General features: G+C 39.7%; 1 protein-coding gene across 2 annotated transcripts; it reads left to right on the forward strand.

The window, feature by feature from the left end:
* Positions 1-399: 399 nt before the first annotated feature.
* Positions 400-11357, forward strand: ncapg2 (non-SMC condensin II complex, subunit G2). 2 transcript variants are annotated; one of them, XM_067578187.1, is made up of 27 exons: positions 400-508; positions 717-835; positions 1879-2058; positions 2238-2352; positions 2440-2597; positions 2780-2914; positions 3041-3135; positions 3216-3372; positions 3464-3556; positions 3653-3778; positions 3935-4114; positions 4379-4531; positions 4820-5042; positions 5205-5302; positions 5457-5630; positions 5742-5812; positions 5956-6109; positions 6221-6394; positions 7365-7481; positions 7796-7942; positions 8978-9077; positions 9469-9677; positions 9832-9966; positions 10113-10216; positions 10360-10460; positions 10570-10669; positions 10788-11357. In XM_067578187.1, the coding sequence occupies exons 2-27, from the start codon at positions 758-760 to the stop codon at positions 10837-10839; spliced, it is 3429 nt and encodes a 1142-aa protein (XP_067434288.1). In that variant the 5' UTR covers positions 400-508; positions 717-757; the 3' UTR covers positions 10840-11357. The 2 variants fall into 2 exon arrangements, with proteins under 2 accessions (XP_067434288.1, XP_067434289.1); XM_067578188.1 differs by having other exon boundaries at positions 5460-5630.
* The last annotated feature ends 1204 nt before the right edge of the window (positions 11358-12561 follow it).

The raw sequence follows: 12561 nt of genomic DNA on the forward strand, positions 1-12561 counted from the left end.
CTATGGAGGGATCTTCTAATTGTCAGTATGAACAAGAGGAATGATTACAGCAAGAAAAAAATATTTCAATGTTCATTTGGGCGCCTGACTATTGTTTTAAGACAGACTTGAAAAATTGTGAACCTATCCTTTAACTTTGGATGAAAATATGATAATATAAAGTGTGGTTTTGTAGGCGGTGTGTGTGTGGTGAATAGCCATCCTCCAATGTGACCTTGCTGTATAATTTCACTGAATTATTTAACCGATAAGAGAGATTTCCTACAGCATAAATGAAATCACGTGTGCAACTGTAACCGCGGTACTAGCAGAGACACCACAGTGTCCATGATCTCTGCTGTGATTCGTCGCCATCAAGTGGCAGAAGATGAAAACTACAACTATACGTAAGCGTCAAAGTTGACGCATGACGTCATGACGCAGCTTATCCAAATTTGCGCGGGTTAACTGTTGTTATGGGTCTGCTGTCAGTCGGTTCTTACTAGATCGCGAAATTATCAATAAAAAGGTAAGAAAATGAGCTATTGTTGCTTATTTTATAATTTCATGATTAGAAGTCATTATATTTATAGCGACAACCGACAGAGAAGGATTAACGTTTGTAAATAACACTTTTAACGCTAAGGACAAACTGGCTGCCATATTTGTTTTGGTCTCTTTACAGTAATTTTTTTGTCAGCTAGGCGCAAACTAAACTAAACTTAACACTATCGCAGGTTTTTCTGGAAATCGTCACATCGCCTGGAAAACCGAAAACATGTCCAAGCGAGAGGTGTTTTTATCAGCCGCCTGTAAGGAAAATGTGGAGGACTTCCTTCGTTTCATCGAGCTTCATGTAAGTAACTTCTCACAACCTTAACCTACATCTAACGTTAACCAGGAAACCCTCACGTCCTTTAGAAATGAAGGTGCAGGATTAATCTAAGGTTTTTAATATATATATATATATTTTATCTTAGAATGTATTGTGGCTCTAAATCATACAACATGTCTAAACCTTATGCAATGTCAGAGATTCAGTTAGTGGTTGTAAACTGCTGTACGGGTAAAATGTTGTATTTTAAGTGTAAAATATAGTCTTAAAAATGTTATTTGTTGTTCAAGATCATCCACAGTCACACAGTTGTAGGTTAAGTATGTTGTAAGATGTGATAAACTAATCACCATCTGGCAACTATTGCTTTTATTATGCATTCATATTAATCTGATTTGATGTTTTTCAGTGATTGATTGAGCTAGTTTGTAAAAGCAAACACTAATGTCACCATATCCCAAAGTTATGTGTTTGATTTACTTACTCTGACAGAAAAACAAAACATTTAATGTATGAATTATGTAGGGCTGCAACTAATGATTACTTTCATTATTGAATAATCTTTAGATTATTTTTTTTTATTAATTAATTACTTGTTTGGACTGTAAAATATCAAAAAATGGTGAAAAATATCAATCATGTGTCTTGTTTTGTCCTGTCCAACAGTCCACAACCAAAAGATATTCAGTTTAATATCATAGCGGAATAAAGAAACCAGAAAATATTCACATTTAAGAAACTGGAACCAGATAATTTCAGCATTTTTTCTGAAAAAATTACTCAAAACAATTAATCGATTATGAAAATAGTTGCAGACTAATTTTTTGTCGATCAACTAATCATTGCAGGTCTAGAAATATAGAAGGACAAGCAACATTTTGCATTTGTAAAGTAGTTTATTCAATAATTAGCTTCATAAATGAAGCCAATACATTTTTGTTGACCATATACTACTAGAAATGCAAATTTCCTGTAGAGTCACACATTAAAGGTGATTTTGTAGCTGTCAGAAGTGGTGTGTGTGTGCAGTCTGTCTCAAATTCCTTCTATCACTTGCTGAGCAGAAGGACAAAACTGAGCCTTTCGATGTGGAGGAGGTGGTGCAGGAGATGCCCAGAGACCAGAGAGATGCTCTGTGGGGGAAACTGTCCTCACTCCTTCAGGACGTCCTGCTCGAGTTACCTCCTGATCGCTGGGAGCAGGGCAGGGAGGAGGGCATGGAAGTGGAGTCAAACGCAGACCCCGTGAGTTGACCAGTCGTCATGTTCTTAATACTGCTATATTTATAAATGTAATGTTTAGACTATATACATGGGGAAAAAAACAGTCATTATAATTTGATAACCAAGTACTTTCAGATTTGTGTTTGTTTTTGTGCTGTAGGATATTGATGTTATTGTAAACATACTCACTTTTCTTTCAGAAACATGTCATAGCTGTTGTGGACGGCGTCACACTAGTGGCTGCAATGTCTTTAAAGGTTCTACAAGACGGCGATTCCTACAAAGCCCTTCTGGAAATTGCCCATCAGCTTCATGGTAGGTGTACCCTACATTTCTTTCTCTCTGCTAAAATAATGTAAGTTTTAAAATGATGCCTGATTTCTCTTTGCATTTTTCCCTCAGACGTTCTGGCGTTGCTGCCCGTCTCAGAGGCTCCTCTGCACCACCATATTCAAGCACTCTGTGAGGCCTGGTGGAAAAAAGGCCTGAAGGAGAGAGAAAAGTTTGGTCGCTCTGCTTTCCTCATCTCTCTGCAGAAGAGCTTCATTTTGAAGAAACCAGTCAGTATATGAACTCAGTTATATGTCAAATCAATCAGTATTGAGCCTTTTGCTGTGATTATAAGGTTATGTTTTCATTGTTGAGCTCTGTTTTTAGTTCTAGTAGTTTTGTTGCATTATTTTGCATAATTATATAACTGTAACACATGCTCATGATGTCTCTGTGTGGTGTATGTTGTCAGGGTGTTGAGATTCAAAGAGTTTGGGGTCTCCATGATGTGCTTTTGAGTCTGGACTACACATCAGAGGACAATAAGGAGATTATCGACTTGTTGCTTCAATGCTTTCACCGTCCCATCTACATTAGGAACGACGATGTGAGTAGAGTGATATCCGGAAACTGTGTGTGTGTGTTTGCATGAGTCAATGTCTCTGTTTTTTTTCACTTATTGTTGTGGCTTTGTCTTGGAGCTGTCAGCCTCATAATGTGAATATTGTTGCAGGGAAAGCGATTCCTGGTGTTTCTTTTCAGCTGGAATGTCAACTTCATCTGGGTTATTCATGGCACCATCAAAAATCAGCTGGAGTTCTTCAGCAAGTAAGAAGCCTTTTTCACTCTAATTAACATTAGTCACTTTTATTCTTCATGTTACTAAATATAAATTTGTTTCGTTAAAGGACCGCGACCGCTAGCATTTCAGAGATCTACTTCAGAGCATGGAAGAAGGCTAGCGGGGACTTCTTGGAGACGATCGAGAGCTCATGTATACAGGATTTTATGCAGAATGCGATCTTGCTCCATAGAGCATCTCCTGTCCACGCCAAAGTCAGACAGGTAGACTTATTATGTGTAGAACTAACTGGCTTCAGTTGCTGAGTTTCTACAGTGTGTATTTATTCTCTGATCTCTTTACACTCACTTACAGATTGTGAGCTATTTCCACACAAGGAAGGGCTGCAACAGAGTGGACAAGATGCTCTATAACCTCTACAAGCCCATTCTCTGGAAAGCTCTGAGTGTACGCATACAGATTGAATTGATGGAATTTCATACTACAGTTGTATTTAAGTACTTTCTCTACATAATCTAATGTCTTCCTGCTTGATTTCCCCAGGCTCCTAACTTTGAGGTTCGTGCAAATGCCACTTTGATTTTCACAGAGGCCTTCCCCATCCATGACCCGGATCAAAACAACCAGAATATAGATGAGGCCATTCAAAAGCAGCTGGACAAAGCAATGGTGAGAACCATTCAGACCTTTCAATCAGTTTTTGTTTTGCGTTTGAGAAATTGAATGGCAACAATAATCTAAAATTATCCAGTATGTTATTATCTTTGGGCTTAATAATGGTACCAACGTGGGCCACAACTACAACCACCTGTCTGTCATCCTCAGGGCCTTCTTGATGACCCTCATCCCACTGTGCGCTCCAATGCTATCCTGGGGGTCTGTAAGATCCTGGCCAAGTGCTGGGAGCTCCTCCCTCCAACAGTCATCACAGACTTTATGAAGAAGCTGATGATGGAGCTAGCGGCTGACACCAGCTCCCCAGATGTCCGTTGCTCGGTCTTCAAGGTGGGAAATGCAGTTTCTCTCTTGTTCCTGGTGTATATTCTCTTGGAAAATGTCGCTATAGTAAGCCTTTGTTATCCAGGATGTACTGTGAGCTGCAAAATATGTTAAACAAACCAGCAGTATGACATAGGAATTAAATATATCACATTCTTGTCCAAATGAAAGGAGATTCTTGTCACTGCAGAGCGAATAAGCATCACTGGTACTGTATTGGCAGTAGACAAGATATATGATGACTTGAAGTATGTGTAATATTTTTCTCAGTGTCTGACCATCGTCCTGGACAACGCTCTCAGCCATCCACTGTTGGAAAAACTCCTACCTACTCTGAAGTACAGCCTTCATGACACCTCAGAGAAAGTCCGCACAGCTTTCCTTGATATGCTTATTAAAGTGAAAGCTGTTCGTGCTGCAAAGGTGCGTGTAGGGTTTCTTTTCACCTTAAGCTTATTAATTAGTGCTGATTTTGTATATATGTTGTTTAAATGTTCTCCTGAATATTAGAAAGAAAATTTAGCAGATTAATGCACCAATTATTCAGTGACATACAGTATTTAGAGGGAAGTAGTAAAAAGATGCACTTTAGTGTCTGGTACAGATCCAGGTGTAATTCAACCAAATTACACTGAGACACAATCTAGTTACAAGATGTGATTTGTAACCTTTTCTCCTCATCCTCCTGCCTCGTGAACCCCCACTCTCCAGTTTTGGGATGTTTGCAACATGGACCACCTGCTGGCTCGCCTGGCTATTGACTCTCAGTCAGTCTCCAAGCGTATCGTCGATCTGCTCTTCAAGTCCTTCCTTCCCGTCAACGAGTCGGAGAGGGAGTGGTGCTGTAGGTGCATCACCCTCATTCAGATGAACCCCATGGCTGCAAGAAAGTTCTACCAGTTCGCCTACAAACACATGGCCCCCACTAACATCAGTAAGTGCTTTGTAACCTTCATTAAGGACTAGCCAGAAATTAGCATAAATGAAAATTATTTAGCTCATTGCAATTGCACAAATGTTAACTTTAACTACCAATTTAATGTCCAGTGCTGTATATAATTTAACAACTATGTATTGTTTTTCTCTTGTCCTCCAGTAAAGCTGATGTTGGCCATTCGGCGCGTTCTGAACAGCTGCATCCAGACTGACTGCGATCTGTCCGAGCTTAATGAAAGCAACAAGGAGAACAGCGCTGTAAGAGAAACATCCATAGCAGTTATTTCTCTCTTTCTCTCTTGTCCTTCATATTAATGAGATATTAAAGTATGTTGATAGTAAAGTGAATTAAGGTCTTATTGCGTATAGTTTGTCTGAGTTTATAGAGATCCAATGTAGAGTTTGATCTCAGCAGGCTGAACCTGTTCTGTTGGGGAAAGACATGGCCGTCATGTCGAGTCTGCTGGAGATCGTGGTCATCCTGTGGAGAAGTGTGGAGAAGGCCCTGAAACAAAACGAGGAGGCCCAGAAGTACACCATTGCCAAGTTTGGCAATGTTATGTCCAAATATTTCACCGCCTTTCAGGTACACCGACCTCCATGTGATGTGATGTTTGTATTTTTCTACTGACTTATTCTTTCATGAGTCAGTTTTGTCTGTTTTTAACTGTAAAACCTTGTTGATTTGTTTTTGTAGGATGAGCGATGCACCGTTGCTCTCATACAGCTGGCCTCATTTATGCCCCCAAGTGCAGTTCCAACATTCAGGTGAGCAGTCATGCCTCATTTTTGTCTTGCTATTTGCGTCCATCTGTCTTCATCTTATTTTGTTTTTCTTTTTTTTTTGTAAACCTTTTACACCCATCCTACTTTTCTTTTTTACTGACTCTCTTGTCTAACCTGTTTCCCAGCTGTGGCGTCTTGGCCAGGCTGAGGAAGATGGACTCAGGAGTGGTGCCAACACAATACAGCCAGCTGTTAGACTGCATGTGCAGCTGGGGCCAGGCCGCTAACATCCTCGAGCTCATCACTGACTGGCTCAACGAGGCCCTGCCAAAGCAAGGGGTCAGTGGGTGCAACCAAAAAAAACAAAAAAACAACCTTGAGTCGGACATGAAAGGCTGAACATGTATCCAGCTGTGCCTCTTAATAAAGTTCTCTTCCTGTCATCTTCAGGACAAGACTAAGACCAGTCGAAAGGTGCGTATCCAGGAGACGGCGGAGGCCAAACCAGACCTGGCGCTGGCTTACTTGGAGTACCTGTTCAGCAGCACATCATCGCGGGAGAAGGTACTGGCTCTCGGTCCGGGTCCACTGAAGCAGCTTCATACAGTTCTAGGAAACTGGAAGGTATGTTGGATGTTAATTCATTTCAATAGAGCTGAGTCACAGTTTACATATCTTGCATATATTGGAAGTTCCTCTTTTTCTTGTACACACAAAACCAAAACGAGACAAAGAAATAATAACACAAACACCACAATTTGGGCAACTGTAGCTGCTCAAATATTGTACATAATACAGCATTATATTAAATTAAGACAGGGGCAAGCAGATCTGTACATTTATTATAAAATATCAGATAGTTACTTTATACAAAGTAAGGGGGACTGTAAAAAGGAACCACAATAAGTCACATTTCTGCACATCTATAGTATAAAAAGAGAAAGGAAGGTAAACATTAACTGTTGTCAGTGTAATGGTGCAGTCTATAGCACACAGTATGTTTGAAATACGATGAGAAGTTTTAGGTCAGTCTGAGAAAGAGTGAAATAACAAGATTATATTTAATGGTCTAAACGTAAAGTATCTCCATCCATTACTCGGAAAGTGTTTGTAGCCTTTTAAACAATCTTAAGAATTGTTCCCATTTTGAGAAGACTGACTTATTCTGTAATTGTAGATTTAATCTTCCCCCATTTTAAAGAACAACGTGACCTCTTGCAACCAGGCTCTAGTTGTCAATTTAACATAATTTCTTGAGTGGGCGAGCAGTGATGTATGATATGTGATTGGTTGCTATTTGCGGCCAGCTTTTCCTTTAGAATGCCAAACAACACCACCAAAAGGGCAGGGTGACTGATTGATGTTGAGGACATCTGTACGTGATTTGAAAACTTTCATCTAAAAGCTTTGAAGCAGAAGATGTGACCAGAATCTGAGTCTTTTTTTTTTTTATAGAAACAAACACCCTGTCAGAGTCCGTGTATCACTGCTTGAATACATTTAGTATGTATACATACAGTAGATGAAACAGTATTTGAGATAGTCCCTCTGTGAGAAGTAACGTATGTTTTTGTGTGATATTATGTCTCAACAGTCGGTGCTGTATACTCATCTCAGCTCCGCCTCAGAAGATCCTAGAAGTCCCAGTGTGGAGGTAGCACTGAAAGCCTTCATGTATCACGGCCGCCTCGGTGCGCACCTGCAACATAACGTGAGTCCATCTACATTTTTCTTATCTTTCCTTTATCTTTCCCTCTCATTTCACTGTTTTATCCAGGGCATGCCAGTGTTTTCAAGCAAGGTTTTGCTTTGTATTACAGATAAAGGTGTTCATATCTGTGAGCTACTGAGAGCAAAGACAGCCTTTATCTAGTTTTTGTTACCCATATTTTCAAAATGGCTCATGTTTTTAAGCTAGATACCCTCAGCTGACAAGACCGGGTGGGATATTTTGTTTTTTGTGTCCAAATTTAAACATTTTTCCTTCTTCAACCACAAAAACAAAATTCTACCATCCGCTTCTAGTCATCCGAAGGCCGCGACTACCTTCTCTCTCTGGAGCATGTGGCGGCGTGGGTAGCTGAGAGGGTGCTGCCCTTCCTGACAAAACGTACCGACGGAGACGCCGAGGATTCGGAGAAGTTGCCACCGCTGGCCGCACAGATAACCGAGGTGAGATCTCCTACTGATGTAACACAGCCTACGTCTCATGAGCTCGCATCAACTTCCTCCGATTGAGCCCAACCAGATGAGCTTTGAATGAATTATATGTACATATTCCGCCTCAACAGATCACATTAAGTGAAGTGAAAACGGCCGGCTGGTTTCACAGTAAACACCAGCATCTCTTTTGGGCAAATAGAGAAAAATCTCTGTGTGGTCTCTTGTGATTTCAGTTCTAAATTGTAGGTGTTGCAGCTCTACATGAAAGTGCATTTTATTTTTTTGATCGAGCACATGATGCTCTCAGCGTCGAAGCTTTTTGACGCCTGTTGATGCCAAACATAATAGCCGTTATCAGGCGAGGTGAGGTCTTTTTATGATGGGGGTTGTATTATGTTTTAGTGCATGTGCATTTCCTAAAATATTTTTGCAGTAAGATCAGTTATGCGTGTTGTAAAGTCAGTCCAAGCAAGATGATTTCTCTGCAGGCAAATCTAGACTTTTGACAAATTAAATTACATCTCCTTGTAAATAAATTGCCTGTTCAGATTTGTGTCTTGTACTTGCAAAAAGCTCATTTTCACCTTGATGCCGCCTGTACCGAAGCTATCAATGAAAATACACAGTTCAGTTGTTATCCAGAACATTAAGTTTTGTGGAGAGTCCCGCTTTGCTTTCGGGACTTTCAGCTCTGCTCGGTAAATTAACACTTCTCATAGATTGTTCGGCTCTAGGTCCGCACATGCCCCCCTCCCGCTCGTACCGCCACACTCAAATGGGCTTATTTCCTTATTTGTGCAATTACTCTCCAGCCTGTCACCACATGGCTGCTGCAAACAGATACTGAAAACACCCCCCTGTGTGTTTGTGTCAGTCCCTCTCCTCATCGTAGAAAGCTTTTACAGGATACCGGTTACTTAGAAACACTCAAATTATATGTATTTCCAATAAAACTGGGCATCACCACGATTTGTGCACACTCGTTGATTTTAATAAGTGTCTGAAACATTCTTTCTGCAATCTAACGGGGATGCATTTCACCAGAGCTTCCTGACAGTGTGCCGAGACGTTTTGCTCGTGGGTTTGGGCGACGAGACGTTTAAGGGTCAAATCCTCCACCTGTGCTCGCTCGTCCTCCTCTCAGGTGAGTGTTTCAAATAGGACTCGCATCTTAACGATTACTTTCATCATTGTTTTATCTGACAGTTATTTTTTCTCGATCAATTATTTTGTCTGGAAAATGTCAGTAAATATTGAAAAACTTCTTCAAATGTCTTTTTCTTTTTGTTCGACTAACAGTCCGCAACTCAAAGATATTCAGTTCAGTATCATGTATGAGTAAGAAAAGCATCAAATTAACTAAAACAGTTATTTGATCGAAATGGTTTCTAATCGTCTGCTTTTAAGGGAGAGTATGCAATTTGTAATAGCTCTCGGTTTTTAAGTGAATTTTACAGAAACACTCAAAATAGTCGTGTTGTATCATGTTACTTTATTTGAAGTGACGGCCTCACAGAGAGCGTTTTCCTTTGCAGAGGCAGGTTATCTGTGTATTCCTACACTCCTGCTGATTTTGAAGGAGGTGGCGGAGAGTTTTACACCCGACAACGACGACAACAAGCAGGCTGAGGAAGGTCAGGAGGATGCGACTGCTGTCATACTGGGTGTGGTGGCCAACATCTTCCAGAAGATTATAGAGCTCTTAGCTCGCCGACTTAGGAAGGAACCAGAGGAGGGGAAACTGGTACACAGACATTTTTTTGTTGTGATATTTTTGTATTTATTCTACATAAACCTTGCGTTTTTTCTTACTTCCCTTAATAATAGAGTTTTAGTTTGTATACTGGCTGTTTTCTTACCCTTTTTTTTGTTTTCTTGTGTTATCTTCCTCGACTTAGCTGTGTCAGTCAGCTGTCCCCGGCCTGACAGACTTCCTCCAAGTGGCACAAACTTGGAAAATAGCCCCTCTCAGCGGGGTCTTCTCCACCCTTTTCGCCATCATCGTCGTGGAGAAGAGACACGCGCTCCAGAAGGTGAGCTGGCAGAAGACGCAGCATTTGTCTTTTACCAATATCCCGCCATATCCCAGACATGATAAGAATTGATTGATTATTATTTTGAGCAAATTCGATTGAATTAAGGGGATGATGAATGCTGCTGTGCTCTGATGTTTTTAAAGATTACCCATCCTGAAGAGGTAATCACCCCGGAGTCAGTGGAGGACATGCCTCCTCTGTCCAGCGTCCTGCTGTCTGTCATCCTCAAATCAGCTTCTGTTACCAGGTAAATCCCTCTAACAACGGCCAAAACCTAACATGCCGCCATCTTTTTAAACGGGTCGGCTTATTCACTTCCTCTCCTGTCCTCCTTAATTAACATTGAAGAGAAACACAGTTCTGAGATCAGTTCTTGTTTGTTTCTTTCAGAGCATTTTTGACAGAGGTCAGCTCATCTTTGGACTCCGAGGCCATCAGCAGTCTGACTGAACTGGCTGCCGTGCTGCACGTCTTGGCCGTCGTCCGACACAGTGAGTTTTCATCATCAGAGTTTTGAGTCGCAGCAGACCAGATAAACCTAAGATTAAGAAGGATTGCTGATAAAGACAACACTTTTTTTTTTTTTTTTTGCTCTGTTAGCGGGGCAGTCTAAAGCAGGCTTGAAGAGCGCAGCCGTATCTGTCCAGCAGCAGATTCACAAACACGCCGTCACAACAGAAGACAGCAGAGACATCCAGAGGTAGGTGGAGGGAAATGAGATGGCTGAGATTTTTTTTTTTTTTTTTTTCTCTCTTGAGATAATCTGTGGATAAATAAACTGTTAATTGTTAATTACTATTTTATCCTTTTCTCCACAGGGTTGTTTATGAATCTTCTGTGAAGACTTTGAATGAAATTCTGGATTTATAAGTTTTTTTTCTTCATAAATAACGGGGCGATAGTGAAATATGATACATAGTGATATGTAATTTCTGCTCTACAGTGTATTTTATGAAGCAGAGGAAAGGAGGATAATATCTGCTGTTTGCATGACAGACTTTCAGTCGCTCCTTTACAGAAATTACACAATAAATATTTCTACTTAACTGACCGATTTTTAAAAAAATCTGGTTTGGATTAAAATCTAAATTGGAGGAAAAATTGCAGATCTGCTACCATGTATTCCCAGATTGGCTCCACTTTTCTGTGTTTATTTATTTCTTGATGGCACCCGTCACTCAATTCTTGTCTCACAGGCTTTGCGCAATGAGAGAGTGGAATTTGTCTTTAAAAGCTTGTGTTGTTGTTTTTTAACACACTTTCATATAAAATGCATATATTTTTTCATGTTTCTGCATGTCTGTGTTTTTATATCTGTTGGTCTGTCAGCATGTGGTTGTGAGGTGCTAATAAGAATAAAACAAACTGTATCAATCAACATAAACGTGATCTTTATTTCTTCCTCAGATGGTTTTCTTGACTGTACAGCAGTATGCAAAATAATGACCCCGAACAAACAGGAAATAAATCATCCTCTCACTTCTCGTCATTCTTGAAGGGAATGCCGCCATTTTAAAGGTGCTGAAAACAAATGATCTCTGTCAGCATCTTAATAAACAACGGGGCCCATGTGACACATCATCTCCTGTCAGTTAGGACATTTTTGGGTATTTCACAGGAGAGATTTCTGTATTTTTGTTGTTTTCTCTGCTCTTCTCGCTGTGATGTACTTCTGAGCATCAATCAGGTTTGAATGGAAATTATGACAATTTAGGATTTGGTTTTTTTTCCAGCTTTTCTATAATGTTTTGTTTTGTTTGTTGTTTTATGGTGAAATGATAATAATTTTACCTCTACCTTTACAACAGTTATTTAGGGGAAGTGCCTGTGATAGAACTGCTAACAATTCATAACAACAAGACGCTGCTTTTCTGTAAAGGCTCACAGGCTGGAAACAACTGGTTTAATATAACAATGCTGTGTTTTATAATATTATTATGTTTTTGTTTTTTTTTGTTTGTTTTTTTAAATTTAAAATCTTGATCTGGAAAGCAATAAATATAAATAGATTTAGTGGGAAGCATAAAATGGAAATACAAATACCTCAAAATTGTACTTTAATGTATTTATTAGACAGAGACAACGCTCATTAGTCAACAGAAAAAAAAGAACTGTAAGTCTTTTTTCATCTTGTCCCTAGCCACATATTAAAAGAGCCAAACTAAAATTAGACTAAAATAACATCTTGTATAATTCATGGTACACAACATAATGAATATACACAGACTAAAAACAATGTCACAACACATATAACTAACAACAATACATTCAAGGTAACTTAAGAAAAAAAAAAAAACAGTTTTCTGCTAGACCAGAAGTATTTTTAATAATATAACTACATTTATTATAATGTAATTTTGCTGTGATGTTTTGTCATGTGTCCCTCAATAATTAAATTTGGAAAGGTGTATTTATCTTTCTGTATTATTTCTCAGTTTTCATGTTGTCTTCATGACTCCCGGGCAGCCATCATTCATCATCCTTCCCTCCATCCATCCCTCCATCTATCCATCCAAGGCGCTGTTGCATGCTGCGCGCGTCCCTCCTCACCATGTGTGTTTGACGTCAGAAACTTAGGAGGGGCTCCTCGGT

The sequence above is a fragment of the Thunnus thynnus genome, chromosome 21 (genome assembly GCF_963924715.1).
Source record: "Thunnus thynnus chromosome 21, fThuThy2.1, whole genome shotgun sequence".
NCBI classification, from domain to species: domain Eukaryota; kingdom Metazoa; phylum Chordata; class Actinopteri; order Scombriformes; family Scombridae; genus Thunnus; species Thunnus thynnus.